The sequence below is a fragment of the Theropithecus gelada genome, chromosome 1 (assembly GCF_003255815.1).
Source record: "Theropithecus gelada isolate Dixy chromosome 1, Tgel_1.0, whole genome shotgun sequence".
Classification (NCBI taxonomy): domain Eukaryota; kingdom Metazoa; phylum Chordata; class Mammalia; order Primates; family Cercopithecidae; genus Theropithecus; species Theropithecus gelada.
Window position 1 is genome coordinate 152,780,215 of NC_037668.1, and position 24,262 is coordinate 152,804,476.

Below are 24,262 nucleotides of genomic sequence, written 5' to 3' on the forward strand. Positions count from 1 at the left end.
AATCACTGGGAAAGTAAGAAACGACCCTTAAAATTTCCATGAAATACTGTAATTCTCTAATTTTCCTGTTTGCTGCTAAAAATGTTTTAAATTACAGTTCATTGCTGACTAACACATTAACTGTGATATAACTAAAACTTACCAAACTAAAATATACTTCTATTTTCACAGATCTCACAACTAATTAAAGTAGAGATATAACTCATAAATATTTACTTTTTAATATCCTTACATTGGAAGGCTGGTACACATAAAAGGTTTAAGTTGCAAATCCTCCTCTTCCTTTCATTCTATCTGATCTTGTACTGTTAGGATGTCTGTTGTCCTTTTCTGAGTCTCTTTGTATCCTAATTAGATAGGAAATATCTCTTTTTACTAAGATTGGTAATGCAGAACTCATATAGTTATAAAACGAAGTTTCAGAAAGTAAAAACTATGCTTACTAGGTAGTCATGGGTACTTAATGAATCTTAAGTCTCTTACTTTTTTATTTACCATGGCAAAATAAATCTAAATGGCTCAAATCTGAACTGAAATGCAAAAATGAAAATACTTCTGACTTCTGGCTGGGCGCAGTGGCTCACGCCTGTAATCCCAGCACTTTGGGAGGTCTGAAGCAGGCGAATCACCAGAGGTCAGGAGTTGGAGACCAGCCTGGCCAACATGGCAAAAACCTGTCTCTACTTAAAACACAAAAATTAGCCAGGGGTGGTGGGTGCCTTAATCCCAGCTACTTGGGAGGCTGAGGCAGGAGAATCGCTTGAACCCAGGAGGCGGAGGTTGCTGTGAGCTGAGGTCGCACCACTGCACTCCAGCCTGGTTGACAGAGTGAAACTGTGTTTCAAAAATGAAAAGAAAAGAAAATACTTCTTACCAGTCTTTAAATCCACTACACTTATTTTTTTTTAATACAAGAGTTATCTTTTAGTTTCAGGAAGTCAAACTATCTTTTGGCAAAAATCAAGCCTGTATTTACCAGCTACATGTTGTAGGAAAGTCGAACTTAAGTCTACTTGAAGAAAGAGAAACAAAAAGCCACAGATCTATGACCTTGTTTACGCCTAGCTGCTACTTTTAAAGGATGAAATATGGCTTCTTCTTTCTCCTTGGAAACAGAAAAATAATAGCTTTCTATTGTCTTCTCCCAACCAAAAATTTGCACCAATAAAACAATTGATTATTTGAAGCAGTTATTCTCCACTTCTGGCGTTAGTCTTATAAAGTAGCCAAAATATTCTCGAGCACCACATTCAAACTTTTCCTCCTGTGATGAATATGTTGTAAATCTATTGCTGTTTAGGGCCACTTTTACTTCTTAAATCATATTTTAACATTTTAAAAATTTCATTATTTGTCCCTGTGTGATTCAGGCATATATTACATATATTAGGTTATTAAAAGACAAATAAATGTTTGAATCCTGGCTCTGCCTCAGCTCACTGTATGACTTTGAGGAAGTAAATCCGTGTCTCTCGCCTTTACAGCTTTCTCATCCATAAAATGTAAATAACAATAACAAGCTGTTATGAAGATTACATGATACAATATATGTAAAATAATTCTGTAATTATCAAGTGCAACACAAAATATATTGTCTTTTTTGGACGAATATTTATTTTAAAAAATCAGAGACTACCTCAGGAGCTTGAAATTCTTACAGACTAAGTTAAATGTATTTCTGTTAAAAGTATGCAGCCGGGCCGCGCATGGTGGCTCACGCCTATAATCCCAGCACTTTGGGAGGCCGAGACAGGCGGATCACCTGAGGTCAGGAGTTTGAGACCAGCCTGACCAACATGGAGAAACCCTGTCTCTACTAAAAACACAAAATTAGCCATGTGTGGTGGCGCCCTCCTGTAATTCCAGCTACTCAGGAGGCTGAGGCAGAATGGCTTGAATCCGGAAGGCGGAGGTTGCGGTGAGCCGAGATCGCGTCACTGCACTCCAGCCAGGGCAACAAGAGCCAAACTCTGTCTCAAAACAAAATAAAATAAAGTTTATTTGTTTTTTTTTTTTTTTTTTTTTGGGGGGGGGGGCGGACAGAGTCTCACTCTGTCGCCCAGGCTGGAGTGCAGTGGCGTGATCTCGGCTCACTGCAAGCTCCGCCTCCTGGGTTCAGGCCATTCTCCTGCCTCAGTCTCCCGAGTAGCTGGGACTACAGGCGCCCGCCACCACGCCCGGCTAATTTTTTGTATTTTTAGTAGAGACGGGGTTTCACCGTGTCAGCCAGGGTGGTCTCAATCTCCTGACCTCGTGATCCGCCTGCCTCGACCTCCCAAAGTGCTGGGATTACAGGCGTGAGTCACCGCGCCCGGCCAAAATAAAGTTTATAGATATCCTGAATTAAGAATCAAAAGCAGCTGGGCATGGTGACTCATGCCTGTAATCCCTGCACTTTGGGAGCCCAAGGCAAGCTGGGAACAGCCTGGGCAACATGGTGAAACCCTGTCTACAAAAAATATAAAAATTAGTCAGGCATGGTGGCGCACACCTGTAGTCCCAGCTACTCAGAGGGCTGAGGTAGGAAGATTGCTTGAGTCTGGTCAGGAGATCGAGGGTGCAGTGAGCTGAGATTGTGCCACTGCACTCCAGCCTGGGTGACAGGGTGAGACCCCATCTCTTAAAAAAGAATCAAAAGTAAAATTATACACACATTATATGCTTATGTGTTTAAGTACATTAATATTAAATATTTTTATTGTGATTACTTTTGGCTTCTGTCATCCACTCAATTTAGTGAATCAGGAAAGGTTTTTTTTTTTTTTTGAGACGGAGTGGCGCGTTCTCCGCTCACTGCAAGCTCCGCCTCCCGGGTTCACGCCATTCTCCTGCCTCAGCCTCCCGAGTAGCTGGGACTACAGGCGCCCGCCGCCACGCCCGACTAATTTTTTGCACTTCTGGTAGAGACAGGGTTTCACCGTGTTAGCCAGGATGGTCTCGATCTCCTGACCTCATGATCCACCCGCCTTGGCCTCCCAAAGTGCTGGGATTACAGGCGTGAGCCACCGCGCCCGGCCTGACAGGAAAGTATTTTAATTGACACATGAGTTAAATGACATAGTTTACTGCTCTGCTGCACAAGAACAGCTTTTAAATACAATAGCATTACCACTTATGCAAGAATCTGAATTCGAACAAAAAATAGGCTCAGTAAAAATTAAAATGATATATTTTTATCTGTAACTTTTATATATGGAGTTAAATTGTCTAGGCTTAAATCTGACCTTCAGTGTTTACTATGGCCTTGGACAAATTAGATTTAACTAAATTCTGTGTCTGTTTCCTCGTCTATAAAATGGGAATAATATTGGTACCTTCCTCATACAGTCATGAGGATTAAATGATATACAGCATGTAGTAAGCCTCTAAACACGTTTGGTACATATCAACAAACCAAATATTTGAGGATATAATAGAGTTCTCCTAATAGGAATAGTATTAGTGTGAAATTCAGTGGAATACTTGGGTTAATTCCTGGAAACACTAGATGGATTATACTCAACATAAGCTCCATGAGGGAGAGGAACAGAATTACATGGCATGAACCTTTGAGACAATATTTTAAGTAGACTGCTATCAATTTAGTACATGTCACATTGCTGAAAAACCTTAACAAAATTAAATTATTTTGTAAGAATTTGGTGGGACTTCCAAAATAACTATGGGTAGAATTTAGAGAGAAGTAAAATCACCTTTTAGTAATTAAGGAACTTTATTTGGTATGGATTTTTTAAATAATCCAAAGTTTGCTCAACAGCAAATATTTGGGAACGAGGAAAACAAGTACATGTTCTATTTAAATGTCACAATTTTCAACTTAAGACTTTCATATCACAACTACATATTATCTTGCTTTTATAATATGTTTGGGATCATAAAATTAAAATTAGAGTCCTCCAAGCAAAAATTGACCAAGAGCCTTTTTTTAAAGGCATTTTTCTCATTATTTTCCCCTCATTTCTATTTCCATTCTCTACCTGTAGGCCATGAGTACATAATTAGTTAAGTACATAATTAGCTCTCTCTTTTAATTTCTCAAATAACAAAGGGTAATATGCCAATAGTCATACCTATTATTATAATAACATTCTTGGTCTCCCTCCTTCAACAAGTAAAAATCTTATATTTGTAGCAGTTTAAACATACACACATCACATGTATGATTTTGTGATATCTTACATGCAATCTCTTACTTTCTCACTTCTTTCTGAGACAAGCAATTGAAGAGGATTTAAAAAAAAAAAAAAGGAAAACTGGAATTTATGTGAAGACACAAAAGCAATCAAAAGAAAGAGAATTTTGGCTGGGTGCAGTGGCTCACGCCAGTAATCCCAGCGCTTTGTGAGGTCGAGGCAGGCGGATTGTTTGAGGTCAGGAGTTCGAGACCAGACTGGCCAACATGGTGAAACCCCGTCTCTACTGAAAACACACAAAAAAAGGCCGGGCTTCATGGCTCAGGCCTGTAATCCCAGCACTTTGGGAGGCCAAGGCAGGCGGATCACCTGAGGTCAGAAGTTCGAGATCAGTCTGGCCAACATGGTGAAACTCTGTCTCTACTAAAAATACAAAAATTAGCCAGGCATGGTGGCATGCGCCTGTGATCTCAGCTACTTGGGAGGTTGAGGCATGAGAATTCCTTGAACCTGGGAGGCAGAGGTTGCAGTAAGTCGAAATTGCACCCCTGCACTCCAGCCTGGCTGACAGAGCAAGACTCTGTCTCAAACAAAAAACAAAAAACAAAAAACCCACAAAACCTTAGCCAGGTGCGGTGGCAAACGCCTGTAATTCCAGGGAGGGAGGCTGAGGCATGAAAACTGCTTGAACCCAGGAGGCAGAGATTGCAGTGAATCCAGATAGCGCCACTGCCCTCCAGCCTGGGCGACAGAGCAAGACTCCGTCTCGATAAAAAAAAGAAAAGAGAATTCTATACTTTAAAAATCCCTATTGCTGGCCAGGCACAGTGGCTCATGCCTATAATCCCAGCACTTTGGGAGGCTGAGGCAGGTGGATCATTTGAGGTCAGGAGTTCAAGACCAACCTGACCAACATGGTGAAACCCTGTCTCTACTGAAAATACAAAAATTAGCTGGGCATGGTGGTGCATGCCTGTAAGCCCAGCTACTTGGGAGGCTGAGGCAGGAGAATCACTTGAACCCAGCAGGTAGAAGCTTCAGTGAGCTGAGATCATGCCACTGCACTCTGGCCTGGGTGACAGAGCGAGACTCTGTATCAAAAAAAAAAAAAAAAAAAATCCCCTATTGCAAATGGAAGGTCCATTTATGCAAAATGTATTTCCTATTTCATCTAGCAAATCAAACATGGCTACCAGAAAAGTAGACTTAATAATTTTGGTGTTTTTTTTTTTTTTTTAAGAATACAAATTTCTTTTAAAACTTTGCTAAACTGCTAAAATAGGATAGGAATAATGTGTCCTTTTTAGTAGTCTGCACATCACAAATATGCCATTCCCTAACTAACTGAAAACAAAAACCAATTAAGTGGATTAGACATGTTGGAATACTTCATATGATACCAAGAGAACATTCTGCTCATTATATTAAGGGAAATTAAGTACGTGGGCTGACCTTCCTGTACCTGGATCCTGCAGTTCATCTACCAAGGCAGTCTCTATTCAAACACTCTAGAATGTTCAGCATACATTTCTTTGAAAACTAAGGATTTTATATCTGGAGATCATAAAATATGAATTTTCCATTACTATTATAGCCATTGTAAAAACGAGTATAAAAATTTTGAAACTCCAGCTATATTGAAATTATAAATTTGAATGATTAAAAGATAGCATTTCAACTTTATTAGTTATTTTCCTCTTCAAATCAATTTCAGATATGAGTGCCTAAAGGGCAATATTATAGTTATGCTAGCAGCTATATTACTTAAATAAACCTTACCTATCCTATTCCCTGAAATCAAAAGTTTCCCATTAAAAATAAACTTTAAAAAGCAGACCTTCCCAAAGCTTCTTCCAAACTGATGATGGCTGCTTGCAGCTGATTTTGACTGACTGCTTCAAGAGACAGGCCCAGACGAGAGGACTCAGTGACGGGTGGTGGCAGCCGTGCTTTGCTGGAGTGGCCTAACAAGTAGATAGTTGCCACAGTTTGAAATTCTGCTGAACAGCTGCTGCCCAGGACCATTCACTAGTCAACATTTTCAGATCCAGTTAATTGTTAAATTGGAAATCTTGGGAGAATTTAGCATTACCAGAAAGACCATAGCCTACGGGCATCACTTCAAAGTATGGCAAGAACTTTTTCCTGGCTAGGTAGGCATAAAAGGCATAAGATGCAGATCATGTAGGCGAATATGGGAAAAGGAGGCAGGTAATATATTTGAAACCAACAGTTACCAAGAAGAAAAGTTAGTAGAGAGATAAATGAATTAGTCCTCAAACCCTTTACGATGTGAAAACAGATGTAGTGGGCCATAACATCCCTAGGGTTGTAGCATTCATTACCTAAGCAAGACAGGGCATGGAAGAATGAAACAAGCATATGACACTTGAGATATTATCAACAAAAATTTCCAGAGTTAGTCATCCTCAAATTTCTATCATGCATTCATTTAAGCTTTAGGGAAAGTAATTCACTTACCAATTGCTGTTAAAATAAATAAAAGTGTGGCAACAGCTGATGTTCCATAAAACATGGTGCTGATATTATAAGCCAGGAGATTTGTGTCATTCTGTGTGTTGGGTACTAAAACTGGTGGTAGCAAAAAGCCAACTGCAGTTCCAAGCTGAAAAACACATAGTCCTGTTAACAGCTATTATCATTAGAGAAAAAAGTAAATGCTGGCAATTAACAGAACATAAAGAGGACAGCTGGTGTTTATAAAGGTGCTTTGAAAATTAAACTATTATGTTCTTTTTTTGTTTTTTTGTTTTTTTTTTTTTGAGACAAAGTCTCACTCTGTCACCCAGGCTGGAGTGCAGTGATGCAATCTTGGCTCACTGCAACCTGTCCCTCCCAGGTTCAAGCGATTCTCCTGCCTCAGCCTCCTGAGTAGCTGGGATTACAGGCACACACCACCACGCCCAGCTAATTTTTGTATTTTTAGTACAGACGGGGTTTCACCATGTTGGTCAGGCTGGTGTCGAACTCCTGACCTCATGATCTGCCTGCCTCGGCCTCCCAAAGTGCTGGATTACAGACATGAGCCACTGCACCCAGCCTAAACTACTATGTTCCAATGTCTTTTTTACTATTGTATTGTTAAAGAGAAACTGCTGACCAATAGCTTTCCTATTCAAAAAACATTTACTGAGTTCCTACCATCTGAGTGATGCTGCTATCAAGCTGTGTAATATACAGTCCTTGCCCTGTAGATGCCTACAAAAGGGGAATAAGAATATGCAAAATAAGGCTGACAAAAGATGACCTACAGAATGAGAAAGTATTTGTAAATTATATATCTGATCAGGGTATAGCTTCCAAAATCTATAAATACCGATTACAACTCAACAACAAAAAAGCAATATCCCAATTTAAAAATGGGCAAAAAACTTGAATAGACATTTCTCCAAAGAAGATATACAAATGGTCAATAAACATTTGAAAACATGCCCAAATCAAAACTATAATAAGATACCACTCCACACCAGGTAGCATGGCTACTATAATAATAATAATAGCAATAGGGAAGTGTTGGCAAGAATGTGGACAAATTGGAACCCTTGAATACTGCTGGTGAAACTATAAAATGGTGCAGCCACTGCAGACAACAGTTTGGCAGTTCCTTAATAAGTATAACATAGAATTACCGTATGACCTAGCAATTATACCTCTAGGTATATGTCCCAAAAACTGAAAACAGAAATTCAAACAAATAATTATATATGAATGTTCATAGCAGCCCTATTCACATTACCACAATAACCAAAAGGTGAAAATAACACAAATGTTTATCAACAGATAAGTGGATAAACAAAACGTTGTATATTCATACAATGAAATTATTCAGCTATTAAAAAGGAATGAAGTACTGATACAGTGCTACAACATGGATGAACTTTGCAAATAAGCTAAGTGACAGAAGCCAGACACAAAAGGTCACCTACTGTATGATTCCATTTATATGAAATATCCAGAACAAAACAGGTCAATCCACAGAAAGAGAAGGGAGATTAGTACTTGCCACAGGCTAGGGGAGGGGGCAATGGTGGGGAAGTGACTGTTTAGTAGGTATTGGGTCTTCTTTGGGGGTGGATAAAAATGTTTTGAAACTAGATAGAAGTAACAGTTGCACAACACTGTAAATGCACTAAATGCCACTGAATTGTACACATTAAAATGGTTAGTTTCATGTTATGTGAATTTTACCTCAACAAAAAATATGGCTAAATATCATAATCACAACAAGAATTAAAATCAAACTATTAGGAGGTTCAATGAAGGAAGGTTTTTAGGAGGAAGATTTTTAGGAGGAAGGGTGTGAAGAGAAAGGGCCCAAGAAAGGAGTCTGAGGCACAGAGAGTCACAATTATCATATATTTCATTTGCTGCCTTACAAAAAGCTGGATAGAGAGAATACAACTGATAATTACAAGACAGTGTGGTAATACAGAACTGTGATTGAGACATAAAGAGGGCCAAGACTGGGAAGACCACGTAATTTACTATCCATCTAGAACACTCTTCAGAATGAAAGGGACTTCATTAGTAATTATACCAGACAACAGGTGTACCACCTGGACTATCCCAGGCAAACTGGGACATATGATCATGGTAGTTAAGAGAGTACTTTGGGGGAGCACCTTACATAGAAATATTATTCAGCTATCAAAAAGAATGAAGTAAAAGAAATGGAGTTCAGGTGGCCAGGCGCAGTGGCTCACACCTGTAATCCCAGCACTTTGGGAGGCCGAGACGGGAGGATCACGAGGTCAGGAGATCGAGACCATCTTGGCTAACATGGTGAAACCCCGTCTCTACTAAAAATACAAAAAATTAGCCGGGTGCAGTGGCGGGCGCCTGTAGTCCCAGCTACATGGGAGGCTGAGGCAGGAGGATGGCGTGAACCCGGGAGGCGGAGCTTGCAGTGAGCCAAGATTGCGCCACTGCACTCCAGCCTGGGCAACAGAGCAAGACTCTGTCTCGGAAATAAAAAAAAAAAAAAAGAAATGGGGTTCAGAAAAAGTTCCTGGAGGACCAAAGATCTGAATAAGAAATTGGAGTTAGTCAAGTGAAGAAATATTCCAAGCCAATAGGACATTACATACAAGGCCAGGAGGGAAAGGGCATGACCTTGTGAGAAACTGTAAGTATGCATAGTTCCGCATAGAGCAGAGAAAGCATACGTCTGTGGGGACAGGGGTTGTGGAGACAGATAAAGCGGAAGGGCTGGCAGGAGGCAGATCTGGAGGGTACCATATGTTGCATTAGTGTTTGAATTTTATCCTAAGGACAACGGAAGCCACTGCAGGAGTAAGGATGTGCCCTGAACAGATTCACACATGTAAAAGACCACACTGGATGAATGTGGAGAACAGAGGGAATAGGGCAAGGGCTACAGATAGGGAGGACAATTAGCAAGCTCCGGCCCAAACCAAGACAGTGGCATTAGAGATAAAGGGAAATGAGCAAGGAGAAAGCAATTTTGAGTGATGTGTTCCCATGAGATATCCAAGTAGACTACCCAGCTGGCCAGTATCCGTATGAGTCTGAAGCTCCTTTATTTATTCAACATGGTTTTAAGGAGAGTAATAAATGCTGGTGATACAGTTGTGTACATTCAGACCACATGCCTATTTTCATGAAACTTACAATCTAATGGTGGGGATGGGAGAAGAGTAATAGGTAAGTGACATAAACGTGTAAACAATAACATATAAGATAGGGATGAGTGCTATAAGGAGAATTAAAATAATGTAAAGAGAGTGACTGGGCAACTCTAAATGGGATCAAGAAATGCTACTGAATATTTAAAATGAATTTAAACTGACAGATGTGTGACAAAAAGAATCTAATCATGGCCGGGCGTGGTGGCTCACACCTGTAATCCCAGCACTTCGGGAGGCAGAGGTGGGCAGAGAGCTTGAGCTCAGGAGTTCAAGACCAGCATGAGCAACATGGAGAAACCCCATTTCTATAAAAAAACAAACAACAACAACAACAAAAAAACTTTATAGTAGCTTCTGTCCAAACCTGCAGATGCAACCAACTCAAGTATCAGTCATAAATTGTTTTGGACACACAAACAACTATAGTTCAACCTACTCCATCTTCTGTACTTTTAGGTTAGGGAAATGACTATAAAGCAATAAGCATGTAGATTCTCGTGCCTCGGCCACCTGAGTAGCTAGGATTACAGGCATGCACCACCATGCGCCACTAATTTTTGTGTATTTGGTTTTGCCATGTTGGCCAGGCCGGTCTCAAACTCCTGGCCTTGATCAAGTGATCCGCCTGCCTCAGCCTCCCAAAGTGCTGAGATTACAGGCATGAGCCACCATGCCCAGCCCAGAACTGTTAGTTAGCAGTCATTTACGTGTTCTTTATGTGTCAGGCACTGTGCTGACTGTTAATATATGAAATTAAAAGGGAGCTGTTCACAATGACCTCTCAAAATGGAAACAATCTTTCCAGAATCCAATACCTTCCTTTCACAAAGAATACACTGGTGACAAAAATAATACCTACCCAAGTCTTGTTTATTAGTGCATTGACAAGTTTTCTATGTTAGGCATAAACAAGCCAATACAGTTAATTATTATTATTATTATGGTTACAGTTTATTATTATTATTATTTGAGATACAGTCTCACTCTGTTACCCAAGCTGGAATGTAAAGGTGTGATCTCCACTCACTGCAACCTCCACCTCCCGGATTCAAGAGATTCTCCTGCCTCAGCCTCCTGAGTAGGTGGGACTACAGGTGCCTGCGAGCAGGCCCGGCTAATTTTTGTATTTTTAATAGAGACGGGGTTTCCCCATGTTGCCCAGGCTGGTCTGGAACTCCGAACTTCAAGTGATCCATCCACCTCGGCCTCCCAAAGTGGTGGGATTACAGGTGTGTGCCACCGCACCCGGCCCAGTTAATTATTTTACAGGTAATTTTCTAAGCAAGATGACAAGGTGGTTTGGAAAATTCTGTCCTTACAAAGAAATTTATAGCCCTCTTCAATCCAAGACCGGAAGTCTATTTAACGGCCTTATCTCCTCTTTTATGGACAAATACCTCCTGGGGCAGTTCATCCACACAGGCCATAGTTCTCACGGCCTATGACATTTTCTGTCTTCTAAGGATCTTTCATCTACCACTCCAGTCCTTACCTGATTGCCCAGCACGGCGGTGGCACAAGCTGTGGACACCTCTTTGGGCCCAAACCACACTGAAGCGATGCGGGAGGGCAAGCCCAGGATGAACACCTGGGCCACGGAGCACAGGCACTGGCCCAACATGGTGACCCAGAAGAGATGCTGCTGCACACTGCCGCACTTGATCCAGGCACCCAGGCAGTTGAGGCCGGAGCCCAGCAGGGCGGTGAGCCGCAGGCCTCTGGTGTCCAGCAGCCAGGTGGCCGGGAAGATGAGGGGCACGTAGGCCACCATGTACACCATGGACAGCCAGTCGATATGCAGCAAGGTGACGCCGTAGAAGCCCCCGAAGACGTTGCTGATGATGCTGTACTGGATCCACTGAAAGGCGTTTACCAGCGAGTACAGGCTGAAGATCAGGAGCACCACGAAGCGCCGCGGGGAGAGCGCCGTCCGGGGCAGCGGGGTGCTCTCGGCCCCCGGGGTCTCCGCTCCGGCGCCCGCAGGCAGCAGCCGGGCCTGGGTCTCCTCTTCTGCAGCCAGCGGAGTCTGAGGCCCGCCCAGAACTCCCGAGGCGGCAGCGAGGCTGTCCCGGGGGGCCCCGTTCACCGGGAAGGTGCCCGCTTTGGGCCCGTTCTGCGGCTCCACGCTCTCCTTCCCAGCTGGCGCGCCCCTCGGCAACGGGAGGTATCCTTTCGCGAGCGGGTGTCCGGGCGCCACCGCCGCCCCCTCCTCATCGTCTGGCCGCGCCATATCCCTGGCTCCCGGGCGCCACCTCGCTCCCCCGCCCCACTCCCCGACTCCGCTCCCCGGGTCCACAGCCCGAGGTCCTCCTGGGACCCCACCTCCACCCCCTCGGCCCACCGCTCCTTCCCCGGTGGCGCGCGCCACGAACCGCAATCCGCGCTGCAGTGTGAACAGGTGAAGGCGTCCTTCCTGGCGCCGCGCGGCAGTCACCCCTCGTCTGGTCCCGCCCCTAGAGTCGCGCGTCCCGCATGACGACGGCCCTCCGGCCAGTCAGCACGCACCTTTGCCCGGCGCGAGAGCCAATCGGGGAGCTGCCGGGCGCGAACTGAGGGAGGCAGGGGAGGAAAGCGGGCTGGGAGCACTTGCTGACGTTTTCCTGCCCGGAAGAATGCATGGCCCGGGGTCCTTTGCACCTGAGGGTGGGCGGGAGGCGGCCCCGCGGGTTGTGTTGCCGGAAGAAGGGGTCTCGATCCAGACCCCAAGAGAGGGTTCTTGGGTCTACCGCAGGGAAGAATTGGAGGCGAAGTCACAAAGCGCAGTAAAGGAAGCAAGTTTATTGGAATCTACTCCGTTACAGAGTCGCAAGTCCTCAGACTGTAGGAGGAGGAACTCCCGTCCTTCCGTAGTGTCACTACTTAGAGGCAACTGTGAGGAGCTGTGATTAAACGTGGAATGTGCTGATGTGCCCACTAAAGGTAGGGGCTGTTGGTGCACTAATGACCATTAATCCTTCAACCTAAGCCTGCGCATTGACGTTATCTCTGAGTAGAGGGCTGGGCCGGGCTCAGTGGCCACTTCTGTAATCCCAGCACTGTGAGAGGCCGGACAGGAGGCTCCCTTGAGCCCAGGAGTTCGACACCAGCCTGGGCAACATACTGAGATGCCATCTATTTGGAAAAAAAAAAAAAAAAGCAAGCAGCCAGGCGTGGTGATGGATGCCTGTAGTCCCAGGTACTCGGGAGGCTGAGGCAGGAGAATTACTTGAACCTGGGAGGTGGAGGTTGCAGTGAGCTGAGATAGCAACACACTGCCCTCCAGCCTGGGTGACAGAGTGAGACCTTGTCAAAAAAAAAAAATTAGGACATCTGGACATTCCACAGACTTGGTGGGTGAAGTCCTGTATGGTCATAAATATTGTGTAATTATAATTGCTGGTCAGCTTAGAATGCGGCTATTTTCAGACCTTTAGCATTAACCTTATAGGTGCCTTGTGAGTGCCTAGTTACTCACTTTAATATGCAGTCGCTCTGGCTGTGTTTTATTAAACCAGATACCTGGTAAGCAGTGGCTTCTCTAACAAGTGGGCAGCTTGGAACTGGGAACGAGAGAGCCACCGAAACAGAATGAGAGAGACAAAGAAGTGGGCATCACCCTCAGCTCCACAAGGGCTTCCCAAGGTCGCTGTACCGTACGCAGGCCCGGGATGAACTTTATTCTCGCCCCAGCATCGTTGTCCGTCTCAGTGAGACCCTGGCTTTAGGGCAGACAGGACCACGTTTCATAAATTCATACTGTCCCAGCAGAGGAATAACGCCAGAAAGCGTTCCAGTACAACCAGAGAAAGAGAATCCATGAGAAATCTGCCCTTGTGAAGTTAGAATCCCCTCAACCTCACCCCGCTGACTTGAATGAAGCGACTGACATGGGCTGTGATGGCGCAGATCTGGTTGCTCGACCTTCTCCCTTGGACCAACACATGTAGTTAATAGTTATTGGACATGCACATTCAGTGGGTCCAGTGGGTTCCAGGTACCAAACTTGTGCTGAATGGTATGTGCCAGACACTGTCTTGCGATCTGGGGAATAAAAAAATAAAAACGAGATTATCCGGAGCACAGTAGCCTTGCGGTCTTCCTGGACTAGAGAAAATTCAGCCCTTCTGCTTCTTGGGAAGCTTTGTTTGGGAAAAAAAAGAAAGAGACCCCAAAGAATTTGTTATTAAATTGAAGTTGAAACTAGGTGTATATAGTACAAGAGTTCTTACCATGCATTTAATCTTAAAAAGTGCTGATATCTAGAACCCTAAAACCCTGCACTTTTTTATTGCCTCTTACATTATTATTTTGGTCATGTATGAAATATTTCAGGCATCTCTCGGTACAGGTGAAATGCTACATGTTCTAAACTAAGGAATAAGTGCATTATAATGTCTTCCTTGGCCAAACTGTATAAATTGCCACCCCCGACCCCCCGCCCCGCCAACATCCCTTCCCTGCTGTTTTTCTTTCTTTCCTAGTGCTTACCTTCACCTAAAATGTCCTATATTTTTACTTATTTTTTTTTCTAGTTTCCTTCCTTCCTTCCTTCCTTCCTTCCTTCCTTCCTTCCTTCCCTCCCTCCCTCCCTCCCTCCCTCCCTCCTTCCTTCCTTCCTTCCTTCCTTCCTTCCTTCCTTCCTTCCTTCCTTTCTTCCCTTTCTTTCTTTCATCTTGCTCTGTCACCCAGGCTGAAGTACAGTGGTGTGATCTCGGCTCATTGCAACCTCTGCTCACTGCAACCTCCGCCTCCCAGGTTCAAGTGATTCTTCTGCCTCAGCCTCCTGAGTAGCTGAAATTAAAGGGCTGCACCATCATGCCTGTCTAATTTTTGTATTTTTTTTTTAGTAGAGATGGGGTTTCACCATATTGGCCAGTCTGGTCTCGAACTCCTGACCTCATGATCCCCCCCACCTTGGCCTCCCAAAGTGCTGGGATTACAGGCCTGAGCCACCATACCCGGCCTCTTTCTCTCTCTCTCTCTCTCTCTCTCTTCTCGGCTGACCACCAAGCCTGAGTGCTTTTTGTATTTTTTGTAGAGATGGGGTTTTGCCACATTGCTCAGATTGGTCTCAAGTGATCAGCTCACTTTGGCCTCCCAAAGTGCTAGGATTACAGGCATGAGCCATTGTGCTGGTCCTTTTTCCGGTTATTTTCTCCCTGCCCACTAGAATGTGAGTTCTGTAAGGGCAGGGCTGAAAGTTTTGTTGCTTTTTGCTACCGCTACTATTTTTCAAGAATTTGTAACCAGTGTACTTTGTGTACCTAGCACATAGTAGGTGTTCAATAAATATTTACTGAGTACAGCTAATGAGCACTGAATTACCGTGAATATTTTAAATAATTGCTTGCTTTGTAAAGGAATGTATTTCTTCTCTCCTCCCAACTGCTGCTGCATCGCCATCATGGACACCAGCCACGTGCAGCCTGTCTAGCTGGCCAGGGTCACCACGGTCCTGGGCAGAACCAGCTCTCAGGGACAGTACACGCAGGAATTTGCGGATGACACAAGCCACTCCATCATCCACAGTGTAAAAGGCTCTGTGCGTAAGGGCTGTGTGCTCACCCTGTTGGAGTCAGAGCGAGAGGCCTGGAGGTTGCACTGAGCTTGGCTGCTCACTGGGTCTTGAATATTGGGTTCGACCACTTGGTCCGTGAGAGTGCTGTGCCATGACCTGCTCCTTTATTTTATTTTTTGCCGGCCACACAGGAATTGAGATATGCATTTAAATAAAGTGTTTGTGTTCCAAATTAGAAAGAAAAGAAAAAGAAAGAAAGAAAGAAAGAAAAAGAAAAAGAGAGAGAGAGAGAGGGAGGAAGGAAGGAAAAAAGGAGGGAGGAGAGAAGGAAGGAAATCTTTTTTTAAAAATTCTTATTTTTTATTTATTTATTTTTTTGAGACGGAGTTTCACTCTTGTCACCCAGGCTGGAGTGCAGTGACACGATCTCGGCTCACTGCAACCTCTGTCTCCTGGGTTCAAGCGATTCTCCCTCCTTAGCCTCCCAAGTAGCTGGGATTACAGATGCCCACCACCACGTGCAATCTGTTTCTTAAAAAAAAAAAATCTTGTCCGGGCACGGTGGCTCACGCCTGTAATCCCAGCACTTTGGGAGGCTAAGGCAGGTGGATCACAAGGTCAGGAGATCGAGACCATCCTGGCTAACATGGTGAAGCGCCATCTCTACTAAAAATACAAAAAATTAGCCAGGTGTGGTGGTGGGCGCCTGTAATCCCAGCTATTTGGGAGGCTGAGGCAGAAGAGTGACTTGAACCCGGGAGGCAGAGCTTGCAGTGAGCTAAGATCACACCACTGCACTCCAGCCTGGGTGACAGAGCGAGACTCCGTCTCAAAAAAAAAAAAAAAAAAAAAAGTCTTGCAACTTGCAGAAGGAAGGGAAGGAGGGAGGGAAATATCTTTCTTTCTCTTTTTCTTTCTTTCTTTTTTTTTGACAGAGTTTTGCTCTTGGAGTCCAGGCTGGAGTGCAATGGCGAAATCTCAGCTCACTGCAACCTCTGCCTCCAGGGTTCAAGTGATTCTCCTGCCTCAGCCTCCCAAGTAGCTGGGATTACAGGTGCCTGCCACCACACCCGGCTAATTTTTGTATTTTTAGTAGAGACAGGGTTTCTCCATGCTGGTCAGGCTGGTCTCAAACTCCCAACCTCAGGTGATCCACCTGCCTCAGCCTCCCAAAGTGCTGGGGTTACAGGCATGAGCCACCGTGCCCGGCCGCCATTCTAATTTCTTAATCTTGTCTTCTTTCTCTGGCTTCAGTGGTAGATACTTATTAACCAGTTTAAACATGAGTCATAATTTATATCAAATGTTTGGATGTATAACATAGAATGAACCTTAATCTCTGTCAAAAAAGATACTGCTGGGAGCATCATTTGGCTAGGAGTCAAGATGAGATTGAGCTACTTTATGGGTGTGGAATGCCAAGTCAGAGAGATCTGAATAAGTAAGACTTCAGCAATATGAGACCTGGACAGCATCCAGGAGCCAAGGTCCAAGATGCTAATAGGAGTGATGTAGCTGTCCCTGAACAAAGGTTTCCCACAGTTTACGAGCCTCAGAGGTTAAGATGCAAACCAGAACAATGCTATTGGATATGCAATCCGTAATGTTTCATGGGGAGGTGGGTAGATTTGGGCAGCCTTGCCTTCAGTTTACTCCTACTAGCACCAGACTTTGTCCCCCTGAGCAGCAGAGGCTATATGGTTCTATTCTGTGAAAAGACCAAGTTGGAAATGGAGGAGTAGAGGAGAAGGCTGGAAATCAGAATTCTCCCACATGTATTCTTCCCTCCATTGAGACATTTTATTTGTATGTATTTATTTATTCCAAAAAAAAAAAAAAAATCCCAGGATTTTTTCTCCTGTTTTTGTCTTGTTTCTTCTCAGTCCATGATGCCAGTTGAGGTCATCAGTACAGCAAAACCAAACTGGTGAGATGGCAACAAATTATTCTGTCACTTTTCTAATTTTTTTTTTTTTTGAGATGGAGTCTCGCTCTTGTCACCCAGTCTGGAGTGCAATGGCGAGGTCTTGGCTCACTGCAACCTTCGCCTCCTGGGTTCAAGAGATTCTCCTGCCTCAGACTCCTGAGTAGCTGGAATTATGGCGCCCACACCATGCTCAGCTAATTTTTGTATTTTTAGTAGAGATGGGGTTTCACCGTGTTGGCCAGGCTGGTCTCGAACTCCTGACTTCAAGTGATCTGCAGGCCTCGGCCTCCCAAAGTGCTGAGGTTACAAGTGTGAGCCACTGCACCCGGCCCAGTTTTCTAGATCTTTGAATTGCACATCAAATCTGAAGCTGATCGCTCCACACTTGTTTAACCTGCCTATGAGGTTCACAACAATTTTCCCAGCTCTGGGATCATCAATGACTTTTAATTCACCAATATAATAATGCTTCATCATCGCAGTTAGAAACCAGACCATGACTTTGGAGCATGACCTGATAAGAACCTGGCGTTTGGGTCTCTTTTTGGCATTCATGCACACCATTATGGTGGCACAGAAAGATGATGGAAACTATTTGTACATTTTTGTGTAAAGCTACTAGAGATTTAATTCTGCAACAGCAGAGCTTCCTGCCCTAAAACATCTCTGAGGATTTGCTAAGGCAGATCCTGCCTTTCATGTCTGCTTAAAATTTACCTGTTGCGTGGTTTAAATATAACCAATGTCAAATCACAACTAAATTTTCCATGTTACATCTGGTTCTTATTCCTTTGGGCATTATTTGATTTATCACATTAGCTAGTTGACATGTTGGCTTTAAAGATCACGAGATTCAGACTGGGCAAGGTGGCTGACAGCTGTAATCCCAGCACTTTGGGAGGCAGAGGCTGATGGATCACCTGAGGTCAGGAGTTCAACACCAGCCTGACCAACATGGTGAACCCCTGTCTCTACTAAAAATACAAAATTAGCCAGCCAGTACTAGCAATTTTAAAACTATCACTTTCTTTTACAATTTTTAACTGCTTAATTTGAATGGAATGAAACGTACTATCTCTCTTCAACCCCACTTCCCATATCCAGAATTGATCCAGGTTTTTAGAGCCTAAAGGCTTAATTTGGGGATGGGGGTGTTATTTAAGAAACTAACATCAAAATTAAAATTTAAAATGAGGTTGGGTGTGGTGGTTTACGCCTGTAATCCCAGCACTTTGGAAGACGGGGCAGGTGCATTGCTTGAGCTCAGGAGTTCAAGACCAACCTGGGCAACATGGCGAAACCCCTTCTCTACCAAAAAAATAACAGAATTTAGCTGGGTGTGGTGGCACATACCTGTAGTCCCAGCTACCTGAGAAGCTGAGGTGGGAGGATTGCTTGAGCCCAGGAGGTCAAGGCTGCAATAAGCTGAGATCACGCCACTGAGATCACGCCACTCCATCCTAGGCAACAGAGTGAGGGCTTATCTTCAAAAAAAAAAAGAAAAAGAAAAAAAAAGAGGTAGAGAGAGATACAAGCCTTCAGAGACCCTCATATTAACTTCATGGTAAATCTGCCTCTGCTCACCCCTCCCACTTGTAGGAACTAATATCTTCATTTCCAGATTTACTCTGAAAAAACTGTGCAACTGCTTCACATGTTTCCTCTTCATTCACTACTTTGGAACTCACTGAAACTCTGATGAAAGAATTGAGTCAAAAAAAAAAAATAGACCTCCTTCCCAGCCCTGGCACCGTTCAGAGCATCTACTACAGAGGAGTCTTTTTTTTTTTTTCTTGTATTTTAAGTTCTAGGGTACATGTGCACAATGTGCAGGTTTGTTACATATGTATACTTGTGCCATGTTGGTATGCCGCACTCATCAACTCGTCAGCACCCATCAACTCATCATTTACATCAGATATAACTCCCAATGCCATCCCTCCCCCTTCCCCCGTCCCCACAATAGGCCCCAGTGTGTGATGTTCCCCTACCCATGTCCAAGTGATCTCATTGTTCAATTCCCACCTATGAGTGAGAACATGCGGTGTTTGGTTTTCTGTTCTTGCGATAGTTTGCTGAGAATGATGGTTTCCAGCTGTATCCATGTCCCTACAAAGGACACGAACTCATCCTTTTTTATGGCTGCATAGTATTCCATGGTGTGTATGTGCCACATTTTCTTAATCCAGTCTGTCACTGATGGACATTTGGGTTGATTCCAAGTCTTTGCTGTTGTGAATAGTGCCGCAATAAACATACATGTGCATGTGTCTTTATAGCAGCATGATTTATAATCCTTTGGGTATATACCCAGTAATGGGATGGCTGGGTCATACGGTATTTCTAGTTCTAGATCCTTGAGGAATTGCCATACTGTTTTCCACAATGGTTGAACTAGTTTACAATCCCACCAACAGTGTAAAAGTGTTCCTATTTCTCCACATCCTCTCTAGCACCTGTTGTTTCCTGACTTTTTAATGATTGCCATTCTAACTGGTGTGAGATGGTATCTCATTGTGGTTTTGATTTGCATTTCTCTGATGGCCAGTGATGACGAGCATTTTTTCATGTGTCTGTTGGCTGTATGAATGTCTTCTTTTGAGAAATGTCTGTTCATATCCCTTCCCCACTTTTTGATGGGGTTGTTTGTTTTTTTCTTGTAAATTTGTTTCAGTTCTTTGTAAGTTCTGGATATTAGCCCTTTGTCAGATGAGTAGATTGCAAAAATTTTCTCCCATTCTGTAGGTTGCCTGTTCACTCTGATGGTAGTTTCTTTTGCTTTGCAGAAGCTCTTTAGTTTAATTAGATCCCATTTGTCAATTTTGGCTTTTGTTGCCATTGCTTTTGGTGTTTTAGACATGAAGTCCTTGCCCATGCGTATGTCCTGAATGGTATTACCTAGGTTTTCTTCTAGGGTTTTTATGGTATTAGGTCTAACATTTAAGTCTCTAATCTATCTTGAATTAATTTTCGTATAAAGAGTAAGGAAAGGATCCAGTTTCAGCTTTCTACTTATGGCTAGCCAGTTTTCCCAGCACCATTTATTAAATAGGGAATCCTTTCCCCATTTCTTGTTTTTCTCAGGTTTGTCAAAGATCAGGTGGCTGTAGATGTGTGTTATTATTTCTGAGGACTCTGTTCTGTTCCATTGGTCTATATCTCTGTTTTGGTACCAGTACCATGCTGTTTTGGTTACTGCAGCCTTGTAGTATAGTTTGAAGTCAGGTAGCGTGATGCCTCCAGCTTTGTTCTTTTGACGTAGGATTGTCTTGGCGATGCGGGCTCTTTTCTGGTTCCATACGAACTTTAAAGCAGTTTTTTCCAATTCTGTGAAGAAAGTCATTGGTAGCTTGATGGGCATGGCATTGAATCTATAAATTACCTTGGTAAGTATGGCCATTTTCACGATATTTATTCTTCCTATCCATGAGCATGGTATGTTCTTCCATTTGTTTGTGTCCTCTTTCATTTCACTGAGCAGTGGTTTGTAGTTCTCCTTGAAGAGGTTCTTTACATCCCTTGTAAGTTGGATTCCTAGGTATTTTATTCTCTTTGAAGCTATTGTGAATGGGAGTTCATTCATGATTTGGCTCTCTGTCTGTTACTGGTGTATAAGAATGCTTGTGATTTTTGCATATTAATTTTGTATCCTGAGACTTTGCTGAAGTTGCTTATCAGCTTAAGGAGATTTTGGGCTGAGATGATGGGGTTTTCTAAATATACAATCATGTCATCTTCAAACAGGGACAATTTGACTTCTTTTCCTAACTGAATACCCTTTATTTCTTTTTCTTGCCTGATTGCCCTAGCCAGAACTTCCAACACTATGTTGAATAGGAGTGGTGAGAGAGGGCATCCCTGTCTTGTGCCAGTTTTCAAAGGGAATGCTTCCAGTTTTTGCCCATTCAGTATGATATTGGCTGTGGGTTTGTCATAAATAGCTCTTATTATTTTGAGAAACGTTCCATCAATACCGAATTTATTGAGAGTTTTTAGCATGAAGGACTGTTGAATTTTGTCAAAGGCCTTTTCTGCATCTATTGAGATAATCATGTGGTTTTTGTCTTTGGTTCTGTTTATATGCTGGATTACGTTTATTGATTTGCATATGTTGAACCAGCCTTGCATCCCAGGGATGAAGCCCACTTGATCATGGTGGATAAGCTTTTTGATGTCCTCCTGGATTCAGTTTGCCAGTATTTTATTGAGGATTTTTGCATCGATGTTCATCAGGGATATTGGTCTAAAATTCTCTTTTTTTGTTGTGTCTCTGCCAGGCTTTGGTATCAGGATGACGTTGGCCTCATAAAATGAGTTAGGGAGGATTCCCTCTTTTTCTATTGATTGGAATAGTTTCAGAAGGAATGGTACCAACTCCTCTTTGTACCTCTGGTAGAATTCGGCTGTGAATCCGTCTGGTCCTGGACTTTTTTTGGTTGGTAGGCTATTAATTATTGCCTCAATTTCAGAGTCCGCTATTGGTCTATTCAGGGTTTTAACTTCTTCCTGGTTTAGTCTTGGGAGAGTGTAAGTGTCCAGGAAATTATCCATTTCTTCTAGGTTTTCTAGTTTATTTGCATAGAGGTGTTTATAGTATTTTCTGATGGTAGTTTGTATTTCTGTGGGATTGGTGGTGATATCCCCTTTATCATTTTTTATTGCATCTATTTGATTCTTCTCTCTTTTCTTCTTTATTAGTCTTCCTAGCGGTCTATCAATTTTGTTGATCTTTTCAAAAAACCAGCTCCTGGATTCATTGATTTTTTGGAGGGTTTTTTGTGTCTCTATCTCCTTCAGTTCTGCTCTGATCTTAGTTATTTCTTGCCTTCTGCTAGCTTTTGAGTGTGTTTGCTCTTGCTTCTCTAGTTCTTTTAATTGTGATGTTAGGGTGTCAATTTTAGATCTTTCCTACTTTCTCTTGTGGGCATTTAGTGCTATCAATTTCCCTCTACATACTGTTTTAAATGTGTCCCAGAGATTCTGGTATGTTGTATCTCTGTTCTCATTGGTTTCAAAGAATATCTTTATTTCTGCCTTCATTTCGTTATGTACTCAGTAGTCATTCAGGAGCAAGTTGTTCACTTACCATGTAGTTGAGAGGTTTTGATTGAGTTTCTTAGTCCTGAGTTCTAGTTTGATTGCACTGTGGTCTGAGAGACAGTTTGTTATAATTTCTGTTCTTTTACATTTGCTGAGGAGTGCTTTACTTCCAGCTATGTGGTCAATTTTGGAATAAGTGTGATGTAGTGCTGAGAAGAATGTATATTCTGTTGATTTGGGGTGGAGAGTTCTGTAGATGTCTATTAGGTCCGCTTGGTGCAGAGTTGAGTTCAATTCCTGGATATCCTTGTTAACTTTCTGTCTCATTGCTCTGTCTAATGTTGACAGTGGGGTGTTGAAGTCTTCCATTATTATTGTATGGGAGTCTAAGTCTCTTTGTAAGTCCCTAAGGACTTGCTTTATGAATCTGGGTGCTCCTGTATTGGGTGCATATATATTTAGGATAGTTAGCTCTTCCTGTTGAATTGATCCCTTTACCATTATGTAATGGCCTTCTTTGTCTCTTTTGATCTTTGATGGTTTAAAGTCTATTTTTGCAGAGACTACGATTGCAATCCCTGCTTTTTTTTGTTCTCCATTTGCTTGGTAGATCTTCCTCCATCCCTTTATTTTGAGCCTATGTGTGTCTGTGCATGTGAGATGGGTCTCCTGAATACAGCAAACTGATGAGTCTTGACTCTTTATCCAATTTGCCAGTCTGTGTCTTTTAATTGGACCATTTAGTCCATTTACATTTAAGGTTAATATTGTTATGTGTGAACTTGATCCTGTCATTGTGGTATTAGCTGGTTATTTTGCTCATTAGTTGATGCAGTTTCTTCCTAGCATCGATGGTCTTTACATTTTGGCATGTTTTTGCAATGGCTGTTGTTCCTTTCCATGTTTAGTGCTTCCTTCAGGGACTCTTGTAGGGCAGGCCTGGTGGTGACAAAATCTCTAAGCATTTGCTTGTCTGTAAAGGATTTTATTTCTCCTTCAGTTATGAAACTTGGTTTGGCTGGATATGAAATTCTGGGTTGAAAATTCTTTTCTTTAAGAATGTTGAATATTGGCCCCCACTCTCTTCTGGCTTGTAGAGTTCCTGCTGAGAGATCTGCTGTTAGTCTGATGGGCTTCCCTTTGTGGGTAACCCAACCTTTCTCTACAGAGGAGTCTTAAGGGGTCTGTATGCTTAGAGTTGAGAGATCAAATAGCTCCTGAAAACTGTAATTAGAGGAAATTCCATATGGAGACAAGCCACAAGGAGAACTCAAGCCCTTGTAAACCAAAAATGAAATATTCTAAGCCCCCAATTTACTAAACAGATTCAACCTCCCACTTCCACCTCCCAAATAGCTGGGATTACAGGCGCATGCAACCATGCCCAGCAAATTTTTGTGTTTTTTGTATAGATGGGGTTTCACCATGTTGGCCAGGCTGGTCTTGAACTCCTGACCTCGAGTGATCTGTCTGCCTCACCCTCCCGAAGTGCTGGAATTAGTGAGCCACTGCAACAGACCTCTAACACTTATTTCTGAAGTTTTTTTCCTTCCCTGCTTCTCGGAAGCCCCTTCCTCCCTCTCTTGTTGCCTTAAGGTACCTTCACCCTGGCTGGGCCCTGTTGTTCTTTTATCGGTTTTTTTGTTTGTTTCTTTAGCCTATGTGTGCTCTTCTACCTGGGTTATACAAATGCAAAGTACGTCCTAGTTCCATGCTAGGCCTTATTATTAGCAAGAACTTTCCTGAATCTCTCAAGATGTAGTGAAAGCAGTTATACATTAACTATGTGAACTATACTGTATTTCCTGAAAGTAAATAAATGTGTTGACTGGGAGCCGTGGCTCAGGCCTGTAATCCTAGCACTTTGGAAGACTGAGCAGGAGGATGGCTTGAGCTCAGGAGTTCGAGACAAGCCTGGGTAACATAGTGAGACCCTGTCTTTACAAAAAATACAAAAATTCACGGGGCCTGGTGACACAAACCTATTCTTCCAGCT

The 24,262-nt window shown here is 43.0% G+C and overlaps 1 protein-coding gene, 1 long non-coding RNA gene and 1 pseudogene across 2 annotated transcripts in view; 2 read left to right on the forward strand and 1 right to left on the reverse strand.

Moving 5' to 3' along the window:
* Positions 1–12,257, reverse strand: part of FLVCR1 (feline leukemia virus subgroup C cellular receptor 1) — a 32,409-nt gene extending 20,152 nt beyond the window's left edge. Inside the window, exons 1-2 of the mRNA XM_025369446.1 lie at positions 11,295–12,257; positions 6,615–6,759 (exon numbers count right to left, since the gene is read on the reverse strand). Coding sequence (XP_025225231.1) covers positions 6,615–6,759; positions 11,295–12,032 — 883 coding nt within the window. The 5' untranslated portion in view covers positions 12,033–12,257. The remainder of the gene's footprint in view (positions 1–6,614; positions 6,760–11,294) is intronic.
* A 91-nt stretch (positions 12,258–12,348) lies between these two features.
* LOC112634619 lies at positions 12,349–13,939 on the forward strand. Its single transcript, XR_003121800.1, has 2 exons — positions 12,349–12,721; positions 13,297–13,939. It is a non-coding gene; the product is annotated as an uncharacterized LOC112634619 (long non-coding RNA).
* Positions 13,940–15,185: 1,246 nt separating this feature from the next.
* LOC112630632 lies at positions 15,186–15,386 on the forward strand (annotated as a pseudogene).
* The last annotated feature ends 8,876 nt before the right edge of the window (positions 15,387–24,262 follow it).